This window comes from Dromaius novaehollandiae, chromosome 3 (assembly GCF_036370855.1).
Source record: "Dromaius novaehollandiae isolate bDroNov1 chromosome 3, bDroNov1.hap1, whole genome shotgun sequence".
NCBI lineage: Eukaryota > Metazoa > Chordata > Aves > Casuariiformes > Dromaiidae > Dromaius > Dromaius novaehollandiae.
In genome coordinates, this window is record NC_088100.1 from 23,644,857 (window position 1) to 23,659,092 (window position 14,236).

The 14,236-nt window shown below is 37.9% G+C and overlaps 1 protein-coding gene across 1 annotated transcript in view; it reads left to right on the forward strand.

Moving 5' to 3' along the window:
• MYOM2 (myomesin 2) overlaps positions 1-14,236 on the forward strand; it is a 70,133-nt gene that overhangs the window by 23,742 nt on the left and 32,155 nt on the right. Inside the window, exons 13-18 of the mRNA XM_064510197.1 lie at positions 2,561-2,688; positions 5,972-6,155; positions 9,531-9,705; positions 11,093-11,214; positions 12,105-12,125; positions 13,527-13,714. Of these exons, the coding sequence (XP_064366267.1) occupies positions 2,561-2,688; positions 5,972-6,155; positions 9,531-9,705; positions 11,093-11,214; positions 12,105-12,125; positions 13,527-13,714 (818 nt within the window). The remainder of the gene's footprint in view (positions 1-2,560; positions 2,689-5,971; positions 6,156-9,530; positions 9,706-11,092; positions 11,215-12,104; positions 12,126-13,526; positions 13,715-14,236) is intronic.

Consider the following 14,236-nt stretch of genomic DNA (forward strand, 5'->3'; position numbering starts at 1 on the left):
TATCCTAGCAATTTAAGATTATAACTAGAAACATAGCAAATAAAAGAAATACACCTAGTGAGCAAACTCTTCATAAAAACAAATAAAGACAGATATACTGGCTTACAAACCTGAGAGAACAGAAGGCAAAGGCAAAGGTCTGAAAGGACAGACAGTTATGACTGTTGACTACACTGGTATCATCATGTGCTGACAGCATCTCAATGTTTTACTTTGGTTAGTGATAAGCTGTGTTAAAGCAGCAGAACATTGCATTTGATCACATACATTTCTCTCCCTCTTATCCTTCTGGGAGACAAATAAAGCTTTTTAAAGAGAATTTCATGATTTGAGCAAGCTGTTTCCATTTTCCATTTAAAAATATAGAATCCAGCCTTATTCCTTAATTAATATATCTGTCTGAATAAACAGGCTTTTGTTGAGGAAGTGTTATAGACATTGTTTTTTCTCAGGAGAACTGGAGAGATTACTGCCAGCTTTTGGGATAAAGCCTGAATTTCTTCTGTCTTTGGTTGTTTTAATTTTTTTTTTTTTTTGGTCTGGATAATGATCTTCTCTTCACTTAAACTGTCAAAAATGTGAACAATAATAGCTCAGTAGTATGTATATTCTGTCTGCTATCTTCCACAAAGCTTATATAACCATAACTCCGTTAATAACCTAATAAAAGGAAATTCGCCTAAGAATAGGTGTAATTCAAAAAGAATCAGGCTCAGAAACATTAAATGATTTTTCTTCCCCAGTTGGATTATCTCTAGTTTGACAATGGTATCCTAAATGAATTGATATGGCTGTTCTCACATTATAGGATCAAGAACATCCTTGTCTTACCTGTCTGGCTTCAAAGGATCTACTCCTGCTCTCAGGATTGCCTGAGAATGCTCAGAGTGGTTAAACAGCCAATCTGGTATAAATATAAATAATGATATTTGGATTTCTGTTGTGATGATTTGCACATATTTAATCAAAGAATATAAATATCCAAATACTACTATTTATATATATCATTACTTTCATGTTCAAAATTGGAGACCATTTTTGAAAAAGTAATCTTACAGATCACAAATGGATTTCCTTTTCAGTGCCAGATGACCTTCCACTCTGAAAGAGCAGACTGTACCATCATACTATATCATTACAAATTATATCAGGTTTGGGTTTTTCAAGAATGTTTATGTATTAAAAAAAAAAAAAGTAGAGGTTTGGTTTGTAAAACCAATTGAAAGCCTTTCGATTGTATGCATCATGCTGAAAATTACTATTTTTAAGGCTTAAAATTTTTTTCTTGACTGTTCACTGGCAATTTCTTAAACTCAGTGGATTTATGTGCCTTTCTTAATGAAAAAATATATTTGTAGGACATCAAGCATCAGAATGCATTGAGAGAAAATAAATTTTGATTGGATAAGTTCCAGTTTGCTTTAAAAAAGCCTGTTTTTGATTCAGAAAAATGTACAAGGAGATAACTTTAGTGGACATTTTGAGCCTGTTTGGTTCTAGAGATGTTTATAAACTGTCAAACTTCACCTCCATGATTTAGAGATTATTACTGAAACATTTTTCTTTTTTTAATGTCAAATTATGAGCATTTAGAGGATATATGCTCTTTGTTTGCATCAGAAGTGACAAAACTTATCTCAGAAGAACTAAACCTTTGCCTTCTCTATTGTAAACCATAAAACTAAAATATTTACAGCTATCTGCTGAATTGCTATGTCTGAACTGTTACAAAAGAGGAAGCTTCTTCAGAGCTGTGTAGATATATATGAAGCTGTCCTTCATAGGTCTGAAGTTCTCCTTATCTCTGGCTATTTTACACCACTGTAATCCCACTGGTAGAGCAAAGAGCCCCTTCTCAGTGCTGTGGTGGGAGAGTGCAGCCACAAAGGGACGTTCTGGCCCAGGTTACGCTGGTCCTGGTAACGCGACAGCGAGAGTGGGGAGGGGGTGGTCGATCAGGCCACTTCAGCTGAGGTAGTCACCAAAGGGCTGGTGACATATTAGTACATCTCTGGTCCAGAGGTCTTAGAGGTCCTCTAGATTATCCAGCTGGTAATACGATCACATTACTGGAGATACTGTTAATATTCTCTGTTTCCTTTTCCACTTTCCACTTTATTTTAAGCTGCTTTTCTCCTTGAGTGTACCTCCCTTTCAGTTATCTTCTTCTAGTCTAATTTCTCATAATAACTCTTTGGACTTCTGTCTTTGATCAAAAAATAGCTCTTATTTGCATATAGTGAGTAGGTTTTTCAAAGACATTTTGCACAGCAGATTAAAGTAATTCAAATGTGATCAAAGAAAAAGAATGTGTGACAAATGCACAGCTTTTCAGGGGAATATTTAACTTTGAAAAAGTAAATAACTAACTTTTGACATGGATGTTTCATTCCTCAAAATGGAACTGAAGCGAGAACTGAGCTGCACAGCTGATACTGTAGCCCTTAATAGCCAACCAACATGCTGCAGGGTGGGAGTTCAAAAAGATGAGCTGTAGCACAAATGCTGACCTGGGGCTTAATCTGCTGTTTAACACTCACTATGTTTATTACTCTTCCAGGTGATATTCAGATTCCAGGCCCTCCCACCAATGTACATGCCTCAGAAATCAGCAAAACATATGTTGTACTCAGCTGGGATCCACCTGTTCCCCGTGGCAAGGAGCCACTGATGTATTTCATTGAGAAGGTACTGTACTGTACAGTGGCATTGAACTGTGAGGCATTTCATTGCCACATGCAATTATATTCAACTCATTTTCAGAACTACAGCATGAACAATAAAACTAACACTCTCTGAGTCTTGCAGGACTTAGCAATTGGATGTTGGAGAAGGCATGGACACTCAAATGTCTTATTGCATGCTTTAATGAGCATTGAAATTCAAAGTCCAGTGAAATGAACACCCTGTGCTATTTGCTTACTGCTTTCTAAAATGAGAGCACACTTACATGTGTAAGGTAGCTGTTTAATAGAAAAGAAATACCTCTGATTTCTCCTCCCTACAGTCAGGGCTGGTAGTTTGCAATCTGTCCTTATTAAAGGGAAGTATATTGGGGTCCTGCAGCAGAGCAGGGCATAAACAGTGACTCATCATGTGATCCTCACCTTGCTTTCCGCAGGCGTACTGCACCCTCTGCTATTGCCTGACATTTTCAGCTCATTCCCTATGAAGTCAATAGAGAGAGGTAGACCTCTGTCTCCAGTTCACTGCTCTCTGGTAATCTTTGCGGCTGCCTTTCTCCTCCCCTTGACTTGACTGGGAACTTAGGTTCATTCTTCCCCCACCTGGGCTACCAAGATTTAGATACGCCTGTCCCTGAGCCAGGTGTCTATATTAAGTGTGTTAGATACCAGCCAGAGGTCTTAATCTTTCCTCCTTCCTACAAAGTTTCCCCATCACCTCAGTAGGTAAATTGGACCTCATCCCTGACCTCTCAAACTCTTGCATGCCAAGCTATACTTAGTCTTTTGAATAGTGTCTGTAGCATATGCCCCCTCATAACAATCCACAAACACCAAAACCATCCATAAAACTGCCACACACTCAGTTTGCATCTTGAATATTGCAACAGACTTTCCTCAGGTCCTTACCATGTAATTTTTCCCCTCTCACACCTGTTCGGCACATTCCTCCAAAGTTCATTTCCTAGCCAATAATTCTGTTCATATCACCTCTCTATTTGCAGCCCCCATTTCTGCCTGCTCTTTCTCTGTCACATCAAAATGTCAACTTCAAAAGCTGTTCATAACCTTTCCCTACCTTATGGATCATCCATCAGCTGGTGGATGTAAAAGGAATAAGTGTAAGATGAAGTCCACTCACTAGTTAAATTTTCCAACCAACATGTTCATGATTTCTCCCACTCTGCTTTTCCCATTTTAGAAAAGTAATGAAAATTTCCATAGGAATAAATATCTATTTTTTTCCTGTACAACACAGCATTATGTCATTGATCCTTTCCTCTGATTCTTATTCCCTGCCATATACATGCTGTCTTGTCTATAGATTGCAAGCATGCTGAGGTAAAGATTTTGAATCAGCGCTTTATCCTGTGTTTATGTATCAACTAACAGGGAAGTTTTGGTTGCTGACTAGATTTTCTAGAATAAGAAGAATGTAAGTAAAAAATAACCCTAATCAGGAGCATGTTTTGGATCACAACCTGGTGCTAAGTGTGGGATTTATCTTCACTTTAGTTGCCTAAAATTTATAGGTCTACATCTGAACTAGTTACCTAGACATTCCTATAGTGTGGAAGGAGAAACAGGAACTTTTTGTCATGATTCAGAAATCATATATTAGATGACCACTGCAGGACAAGATGTGTCCTGAAAGTACTTAGTTATTTCCAGAGCCTACAGAAATAGTCTAGATCAAAAGCTCAGATGCAAATTTCTATTGAGTGGACACCTACACTTGGTTAGTTGAATTTCATTCTAAATATGCATTGGAAATGAGTATATCCATATGTTTTACAGAAATAACTCTATGTAACAGCACAAGCAGTACAGAGCAGTGGGAATGATGAACAAACAAATCTTAATTAAACCCCAAACTTACTGAGGGAGACTGAGACTGAGAATTAAAAGGATATTACTAGGAAAAAAAAAGTTTCATTATGCTAATTAAAACCTGACTCTAAAATCCTTTGTCATTAAACTAGCTGTTATGTATATATATATAGACCATTCAGTTCATAGGTGAATATTTGTTCTTTGCTTTGCACAGACATCTGTTAAGTTAGGAATGCACAATTTTAAATTAATTTATTTTAAATAAAGAAGTCTCAAGCCTCAAAAATAAAATAGAATTTTGAAAGGCTTCAAGAAACACAAAATGGAAGTGAGTTCTCCATTCTCTAAAACAGTGCTCCCTTAACAGAAGAAATAAATCAAACTACAGAATAAAACATTATGTTGATTCTTGCTTCCATCAAAATGAAACACAACAATTAATGTTTTTCATGCTGGAATATAAGATACATGGCAAAATGATGCTCCTTTCATATTTTCCATCTTTTTATTAATGAAGAAAATTACCTTTCTTTTTTGCTACTTAGAACAATAGGTGGGTTCAGTATCTATGAAAAAGATTTTGATATATGGGTTTTCCTGTTTACCTTTTTATTATTTATCTGTAATAGTGCACATAGTGGTTTCTAAGCACCCATGAAACATTATTCCTTCTTTAACGAGTTCACACTCTAACAGATTTTGTTCACAGACTCTCTGTTCCATAATTTTATGAAAAAATAAATTTAATGCACCTTTCTGTGTCTTAAGGCAATTTTATTTAGGCTGTTTACTGGACACTTGAGTTTTAATAAAACCACTGATATAGGCTATGGGTTATTTTTGTTTTGGGTCAACTGTTTATTTGAGGAAGCTACTGGAGAGCAGAATTCTCTCAGAGTGCTGGTTTGCTATCACTCCTCCATATGGAGGTGTGGTAATAATTAGCTCAGCTGCTATGCTGAAAATATTCTAAAGTAATTATTTCATCTGATGAATACTCTTATGGACATGACTTTAGTCAGCAGAGTGCATAAACATATGGTAGCGAGTAAAGAAACACCCCCCTCCCCACCTTTCTACAAGATGTGGATCAGGACTTGCTTGCTTTATAACTAACCTTTGGGTGTTCAAGTGATTTTTGCAGGACATGAGAGTAATTCTCTTGGGAACAATCAGAGGTGACAGTCAAGGCCTTAACTGAAGGTTAGCTGTGTGTACCAGAGGGCATATATTGGTGTCTAGACAGACAGGGAGACATTGATGTACTCAGACCTTTTCTGCAGAGTAATTGAATGCACTAGCAATGCAGATTTGCATATGTTAAAGCAAGACATTTGAGAATGATCCTTCTCCTTTCATTCTTAAACAAATTCATGACAGGATGCAATATGTTCATTTTTGACAGTTCCAAAATGATCGTCGTCTTTCTTTCTTTCTTTTTTCTTTTTTTGTAGTCCATGGTCGGCAGTGGAAGCTGGCAAAGAGTCAATGCACAGGTTGCTGTAAAATCTCCTCGCTATGCCGTGTTTGACCTTGCAGAAGGAAAATCATATGTTTTCCGAGTCTTGTCAGCAAACAAGCATGGAATCAGTGATCCATCTGAAATCACAGAACCTATTCAACCACAAGATACTGTTGGTAAGGCATTAATTGTATGGCATCAATATTAAATGCAACTGATATTAAAAAAAATGCAAATAAACAAGTGTCATCACAACTAAGTTAATATTATTACAATAATTGTAATCAAATTCATTTGTGTTCCAAGAAGACCAAGATGTTAAATTTTGGAAACATTGAGAAATTTTCCTAAAGATCGTAGATCTCCTTGTTGAGACCAATAATTGTTATGAAGTTAAATTAATTTTAGTCAGTCATTCTTCAGAGTGCTCTATCAGTGTGACTTATCAAAAAAGTAGGATAATACTGGTTAACCACTAACTCAGATAATTATATTGTCTGGCTCAGGTAATTATTTATTACCTAATTCCCTACAGTTTCAATTGGATAAGGTAGCCTTTCCTTTCTTTCCGAGTAATCTAAGTTGTGAATTACTGCTGGTGCAGATTTCTTGTGGCATGCAGATGACTAGATTTCAGTGATAGGGGAAGTTATATCTATATATTCAGTGGCAACTTTCCAAATGAAAGTGAGGGGTTTACTTTGGGGCTGCATTTAAGCATACAAGCAAAAATTTAGGCAGCAATTACTCATCTTGTTGCTCAAAGATATGGTTTACTCTTGTAGTTTAGCAAAGGTCACAGATAAATAGTCTCATGCATTGACAGCTGTCACCTTAAGAGCTCACATAGCTTACTAATACACTTGCCAGAAATATAAGAAATGACTACAATAGCTGATATACCATAGTGCACTAAATGTTGATAATGCAGTCTTCTTCATGTTTACGATAATTTAAAAAATGTAATCCAGCACCTTGCCTGATTTGAAACTACACAAGATGAAATAAAAACAACTCGTGCTTTTATGTATTCTTGATCTGATAACTCATTAATACATATGAATTATTTAAACTGTTCAACATTCCCCAAGGTAGGGAAGAAACATACTGTATTTATTTCACTTAGTACAGAAAATAGGCTACCCCTTAGGGGTTAGTGCAAGAAGTTCTTAATAAATCATAGCACTAGTGGAAGACAGAAAGCACAACATACTATTTTAAAGAGAAACTGCAGTACTTTGGGAAATGGAGTTAACTACCTGCACTAAAATACATCAGGGATGCACATGGCTTTGTTTAGTTGCCTGCACATAGTGCTGTTTGACATTCCTGCAGGTATCTGAGACAACTTCATGGGGCTGGCAAACATGACACAGGAATTGTGGGAGGCTTTCTTTCTCAAGCAGCAACTAGAGGACGGATGGGGTATCCTAGGGCACCCAAAATGACACTTAGTATATGTGCATAGGTAATTTAACTGAGTGCTAAGAGGGAATTCAGTTTGAGATTGACATCTAAATTTAGGTATCTCCATGTAGGCATCTACAAGCACTCTAGAGGTCTCTGCTCCCACTGCAATCAGTGGAGCCTAAAGGATAACTTGGCTGACCACCCATTGGGGGGGGGGGGGTCTACACTGGGGTGAGATGAATCATTCTCCGCGCTCTACTGACTGCTGGTTAGCGGCTCAGTTCAGTTGCCCACCCAGACATCTAGTACCTCTTGAGCTGCTTTCAGTTTGCCTTTTCAGAGGGCTGCAAGTATCCTGTACGTCCTGAGTCATATTTGCCAGCCGCAGGAAGAAGTCTGCAATGCACTAGAATGTCTAAAATGGCACTAAATATGTTTATGCAGGTAACTGAATCAAGCCCTAGATCTTTGACTATAATGGCAGCTGAGGAACATGCACTTGTAAATGTAAACTCTTGTACATGTAAACTCCTACATTTAGGTACCTTCATCTCAACCTCAATCCACTCAATGTTACAACCCTACTGTATAAACTACAATATCATGTAAGTATTATTTTTTATTTTGAGATTGAAAGACTGAATGAAAAAAAATTGCTGCCTTTTTTTTTGTTTCATGCTGCTTGCTTCAGCTGTAGTTCTGTGAAATATATAAATTTGGGGAAAATAAAATGCCTTCGATAGACAAGTGCTGGGTGCCACTCTTAACCTATCATGAAAGGCTGAGACATTGCTTCAGTTCCTTATGCTATCAAAGCTCAGAAAGGTATTTTATAGTGTACAGACTGTTTGAACTGACCCATATTAACTAAGGTATTTTGTTCACATTTAGATCTTGATGTTTCTGCTTCTGTTTATGCACATTCAGGGTGTCTAGCTGAATGTACACCAACAATGCGTTTTCATTACGTATAGTGAACTGCATACTACGCTACACTGGGAGGACTGTGATGAGCAGATTGAAGGAAGCTTTATTTCTCTCTGCTTCATGCTGGGGAGGTTGCTTCTGGAGTACTGGGTGCAGTTATGGCTCTCTTAGGTTACAGGGATGTGGAGAAACTGGAGTGGTCCAGTGGATGGCAACCAAGATGGCCAGGGGCCTCGAGGTTGTGACCTATGAAGAGAGGTTGAGGTAGCTGGAGTTGTTTAGGCTGGTGAAGAGGAGGCTAAGGGGTGATCTAAAAGCAGTCTACCTCTGCTTGAAGGAGAGTTACAAAGATGATGGTGCCAGACTGTTCTCAGCAATGCTAGAGGATGAAACAAGAGACAACAGCCACAAATTATGGTTTGGGAGTTTCAGGTTGGACATTACTTTCTTAGTGAAAAAGGTGCTACAGTGCAATACTGGAGCAGGTTGTGCAGAAAAGCTGTGAAATCTCCATTGCCAGAGGTTTTCAAGACTCAGAACAAACCATGGCTGACCTGTCTCAGAGTTGGTGGCAGTCCCACTGCTGTTGACAGGTTGGACTAGATGACCCTCTGAGATCCCTTGCAACCAACATGCCTGTGCTTCTGTGAAATGCATCTAGTTAAGTTTAGCTAAGAACTTAGCATTCAAACACTTAAAGTTGTCCTGAAAGGCTGTCCATTCTTGAATTGGGGTGGTCATTTACTGACTGGAGGGTAGTATTTCCTAGCTCTCATGATACTGCACTTAAATAGTTTATGTGCATTACTTACTGATGCAGTAGTGCTACAGGAGGCATACATGAAGCTGTTATTCTGATTTGAGAGAGAATATTTTCATACCCGTACATATTTATCAGCACTGATATTTGAAAATATGTCTTCCTATAACTCATTCCTCAGAAACCTGTATAAAATCAGAAAAAGTATGGAGACTAGTGGCTTAGAGTAAATTTACTATGAGAAAACCAGTACAAAAATAAGTATGTACACACATATATAAGTATCCAGACAAGTGAATTACTTGCAAAATAAATACACTAAAATGCATATTATTAACATAGTAGAAGTCATAGCTATAGTGATTAAATATGGTAAAAGTATACAACGTTGTATCTAACTTAGTTTTATTTTTGTTTATTTCATTATAGTGTATATTTTCTCTCTTTTTTTCAGTTGTTCCATCTGCACCTGGTCGGATAGTGGCCACAAGGAATACAAAAACATCAGTTGTAGTTCAGTGGGATAAGCCAAAACATGAAGGGGATTTGTTTGGCTACTACATTGATTATTCTCTTGTGGGATCAAATCACTGGGAACCTAGTAACCACAAACCTATTAAATATAACAGGTATTGACAATGCTTTTGTGTTTCCAGGAAACCTGTAGAATAGTTTTAAGCCAATTTATGTGGTAAGCAATGGCATTATCATGGAAGATGAATGTTTGTGTGAGGAAAAACAGTCTGCAGACTCTCAAGCCTGAACCTTTCAGGTTGCAAGGCAGACTTTCCATTTTTGTTTCTCCAGAGAAGTGTCTTTTTCTATTCCATGCCTTTGAGTTATAAAAATAGGTTTCAGACACATGAATCTGTATGACTTGGTCCTGAATGAGCATAAAATGAGCCTTTCTTAACATCTGGATTATGTCTAGGGTAAAATGACCTGATGCACATGAGAAAGAATATGAGGAGAGGGGATGCAGAAGCTTTCCAGGATGTTTCTGCCTGGAGCCCGTAGTCCAGGCCATCAGGGCACATGGCTGTTTCTGCTATAAGTGTGGTGGGGAAAGTGGTACTGTTGCTGAGACTGCTGTGTATGAAATCCAGGTGTGTTGCCCCAGAGACATCAGAGCTCCTCAACCTGCTAGGTCTATGGGTAAAGAAGAGCCCCTGTCTTTAGCTCCCCTGTCGAGATAGTAGCCCTGTCTGTATTTCTGCTGATTTTTTACTCCCTCCAGAAAATGTCACTTTGTTGTGTGAGTCATCAAATAATTTCCTTTGTGAAAATTAGGACTACTTTTTTGGAATTATTCACCAAATGCAAAGTTTGTATATGTTATTTATGTATTCTTATGGGTAGACAATGAGGACATAGTATTAATTTATAATTTCTTATGGGTAGATAAGAGGCAAATAGTATTTAGTGTATTTTGTCAGTTATTAATTAATTTTGAGGGACTGTATTCAGTGAAATCCTTTGATCAAGCAATCAAGGAACTTGATCAAAGAAAAAGTAGAGACTAATTCTTGGTCAAAGGGACTGGGACAGCATAAAAATCAGAAAAAAAAATCCATTTTTTCCATATGTGAACACATCCTACACTAGCACAGTCCTGACAATTCTATCTTACAATAGTTACAATAATTGCCTAGAACTTCACATCAAAACTGAAAGCTCTTTTTGGCAGTTACTATGAGGACAGTGAAAAACAGTTCCTGCCAAGAATAGATTAGAATTTAGCAACCCCAAGTTCAGAAGGAATATGCTATGGTTTATCTGACTCTACACAGTAGATCAGCACTAGCAATTTAATGAGTCCTGTAACTTTTGTTCCAGTGTCCCATCCAATTATACTGTACTATATATTTGGTATTAGGGTTCTTTCTTGAAAATGTTTTCTTTGTGAAGCACTCATGAAGCTAAGCTTGCTTTTTGTGGTCAAGATTTCATTTTACAGCATGGAACGCTTCCTATAAAATGTAAACCAGTATGTGATGCTGTTTTTTTTTAACCCAGGTTTGTTGTTCATGGTTTGGAAACTGGGGAGCAGTACATCTTCCGTGTAAAAGCTGTGAATGCTATAGGATTCAGTGAAAACTCACAGGAGTCTGAGGCTATAACAGTCCAGGCAGCCCTTAGTAAGTATGACTGTGCAACTCAGCTTCTTGTTTCTTTAACAAGTTGCAGATCTGCAGCAACCAGGTCCTTTGGTCTCCTTTACTATTACAGTACATTTTACAGCCATAGGTCACATCCCGTTCGTCGGTTTATACTGTGGCACGTTGCTGTTCTCCACAGAAAAGTAATTGTGGGGAAAAAAAATAGTTATTCATACAGTCTGTTAGAATTATTGAGTCAGACTCACTATAATGGCCAGGCTGCCTTCTGCTCCTCAGTTGCAACAAAGAAAACATATCTTGATTAAGTTAGACAGTGGCTTTTGGGTGATCTGGATTGGTGCAAATCAGTCTAGCATGACATCTGCTCCATTTAGAAGAGTTTCAGGAACTTCATTATTGTGCTGGACCAAACAGAAAAGTCCCTTTGGCTGCTCTAGGCTGGGAAGCAATCTGTCTCCTCTGGTACCCTGCAAGCAATATTTCAGTGTAAGAACAGCCCACTGCGTGTGCCAGCCCCACTAGTTACAGTAGGAATGATACATACCTAGTGGAGGGCTGAATAATTATTTAAACCTTAAAGTACACAGAGCTGGGCTATTAAGATCTCTTTCTTTTTGAATTTTCATTTCTGCACTGCATTCAGAGCCTTGAAACTTGAATGAAAAGTTACAGAAAAGACTTGTACTTTGGAGGTCAGTTTGATTAGCAGTTTTAGTTTCATACTGAAAAACTTTCACACTGAAAAAGTTTCGTACTGAAAAGCACCCACCTGAGTGGCTTCCTCTTAGAGAGGAACACACATACTCGTCTGAAGTAAAATATTTGCCATTCAGAATACCTTTTAAAAGATGCTTTCTTAAATTTGGGTGAGGTGTTACTGACAAACCTACTCTTTTTGATTGTTTTAGGAGGAAGTGTGTCTCATATGGGTAGGTGGTACACAAACACTTTTTAATCTGCCACCTTTAGGTTGTATATGCACTTGCACTTTGAAATTTTGTGGCACCTTTCGTTTTGTCACTGTGTGTGTTTGAAAATGAGGGTTGCATGGGGTGTATCACCAAACACAGACCAGGTGAATCTCACACACTCTTATGGCATGTGAATAGCTTTTATCCATTTCAGTAGTCTTAATAAGAATTTAGTAGGACTATTTGCAGGTGACTCACATTTGTGTAGACAGAATCCTTCTGTAATATTGGTTTAAAAGCATGTATAGGAATTTGTTATGGTCATTATTATTTATCAAGGAGTGATATAATTGCAAAGGCCTTTTTTATTTAGTCAGAACCAGTCTGAATATCACAAGACATTTGAGAAAAAGAACAAAAAGTCCACTTCTGCTGATTACTGTCTGTTTTCATGCTGATCAGTATTACAGCTATAAGTTCAGGAATTGCATTAAGGGCCCCAGCTAACATGTTCTCTTCTAAATGAGATAAATCAGATTCTCTTAAGAAATACTGGTAATTCAGCTGAAAAGACCGGATGAGCTTTAGGGTCAGGAGCTTAGCCTGCACTGACTGCAGCACAACAAGAGCCAGGAAGGAGTGTCTTCAGGTGAACTTTCTTGCACAGAGGGAAAGAGCAAAATAGTGCTTTCTAGACTAGAAGGGGTGTTTTCTGGTAAGAGGGGTGCAAAAAGTAACTCAGGAAACAGTAGGAAGCTGTCTGGATGACATTTCTGCTTCTGCCATAGGTAGGTCTAGTACCTGTGGGGAAAATTCACAAGGGAAATGTCTTTCCTGGCTCCACATAGCATAGGCTTGTGCAAGTTTAACCATTTTCTGTTCCTTATGGGCCAGACAGCAACTTCAGTCTGAAGTAGGCATAGAATATGGGGATAGGAGGGAAAAGCATGGAGGTCATAGGTGAGACAGTCATATGACTTCATTTAATTTGAGCTCAGAGCCTTTTTTTTTAGAGTCTTAATCCATTCCAAAAATACTTGATCAGCTTATTTGGTTCTTAGCAGGAAAATGTCTTCTGATTCTTCTGAAATCTTGTAGCATGGTATTTGATCTGGAGACATTTTCACTGGCACTACCATTTCCATACTAAAGATTTTAGTCTGTTCCTTCTTTCTGTCCCCTCAGAGGGCAACTCTGAGGCAGATGTTTCATGAGGAGATTTTTCATAAGGGAGTTTCCATGCTTATTTTTGTAGAGAAAAATAATTTTATTAGCAGCTTTACAGCTACTTTTTTACTAAGATGTAGCTGATAGATAGTAGTATATTGCAGAAAACAAAGATAGTACAGAAAACCTAAGCTTCTGCATCTCAGTGTTTTAGACTCTGTCATAACTCTCAGTATGCTTATTTCCTTCCAGCTTGTCCATCACATCCTCATGGTATCACACTTCTTAACTGTGATGGTCATTCAATGACCCTTGGCTGGAAAGCACCGAGGTTCAGTGGAGGTTCACCAATCCTTGGTTATTATATCGATAAACGGGAAGCTAACCATAAAAACTGGCATGAAGTCAACTCTTCCCTTATTAACCGGACAATTTATACGGTTAGTGCTTTTTAGACCTTATTTTTCTATAGTTGGTTCGTATTATGTCATTACTTTTGGCAGAGTTCTACTTTCTTGCAGAGACATTATTAAAGTTTACCTGCTTCACCCCAAACAGGCCCTTCCACTGTGTATTTTGGAGTCCAACAAGCCTAAGAGCTGAGGTGGGGATACAGTGAACCAGTGCCATCCCTTGCTATTAAATTCTAAGATAAACATGGTCGTTTAGATGAGGGAATTTCTGAGTAAAAAGTTGTGAAGCACCTTTCTTGCTAAGGACAAGATGAGCTATAAAATGCTTCATAAACTATATTCATTAATGACTTCTCTCTATATATATACAGCGTAATAACATGCAGAGGAAAGATGGAAGCATTTAGCAGGACAGATGACCGTGCTCTCTGTAGAACTGAGACTTGAAAATAAAATGGAGATAGGCTGAGAACAAATGGAAGTGGCCCAATCCTTTCGCTCAACATCTGCCTTCAGCTAGAAAGGGGAGCTGTGATTAAACCTACCATT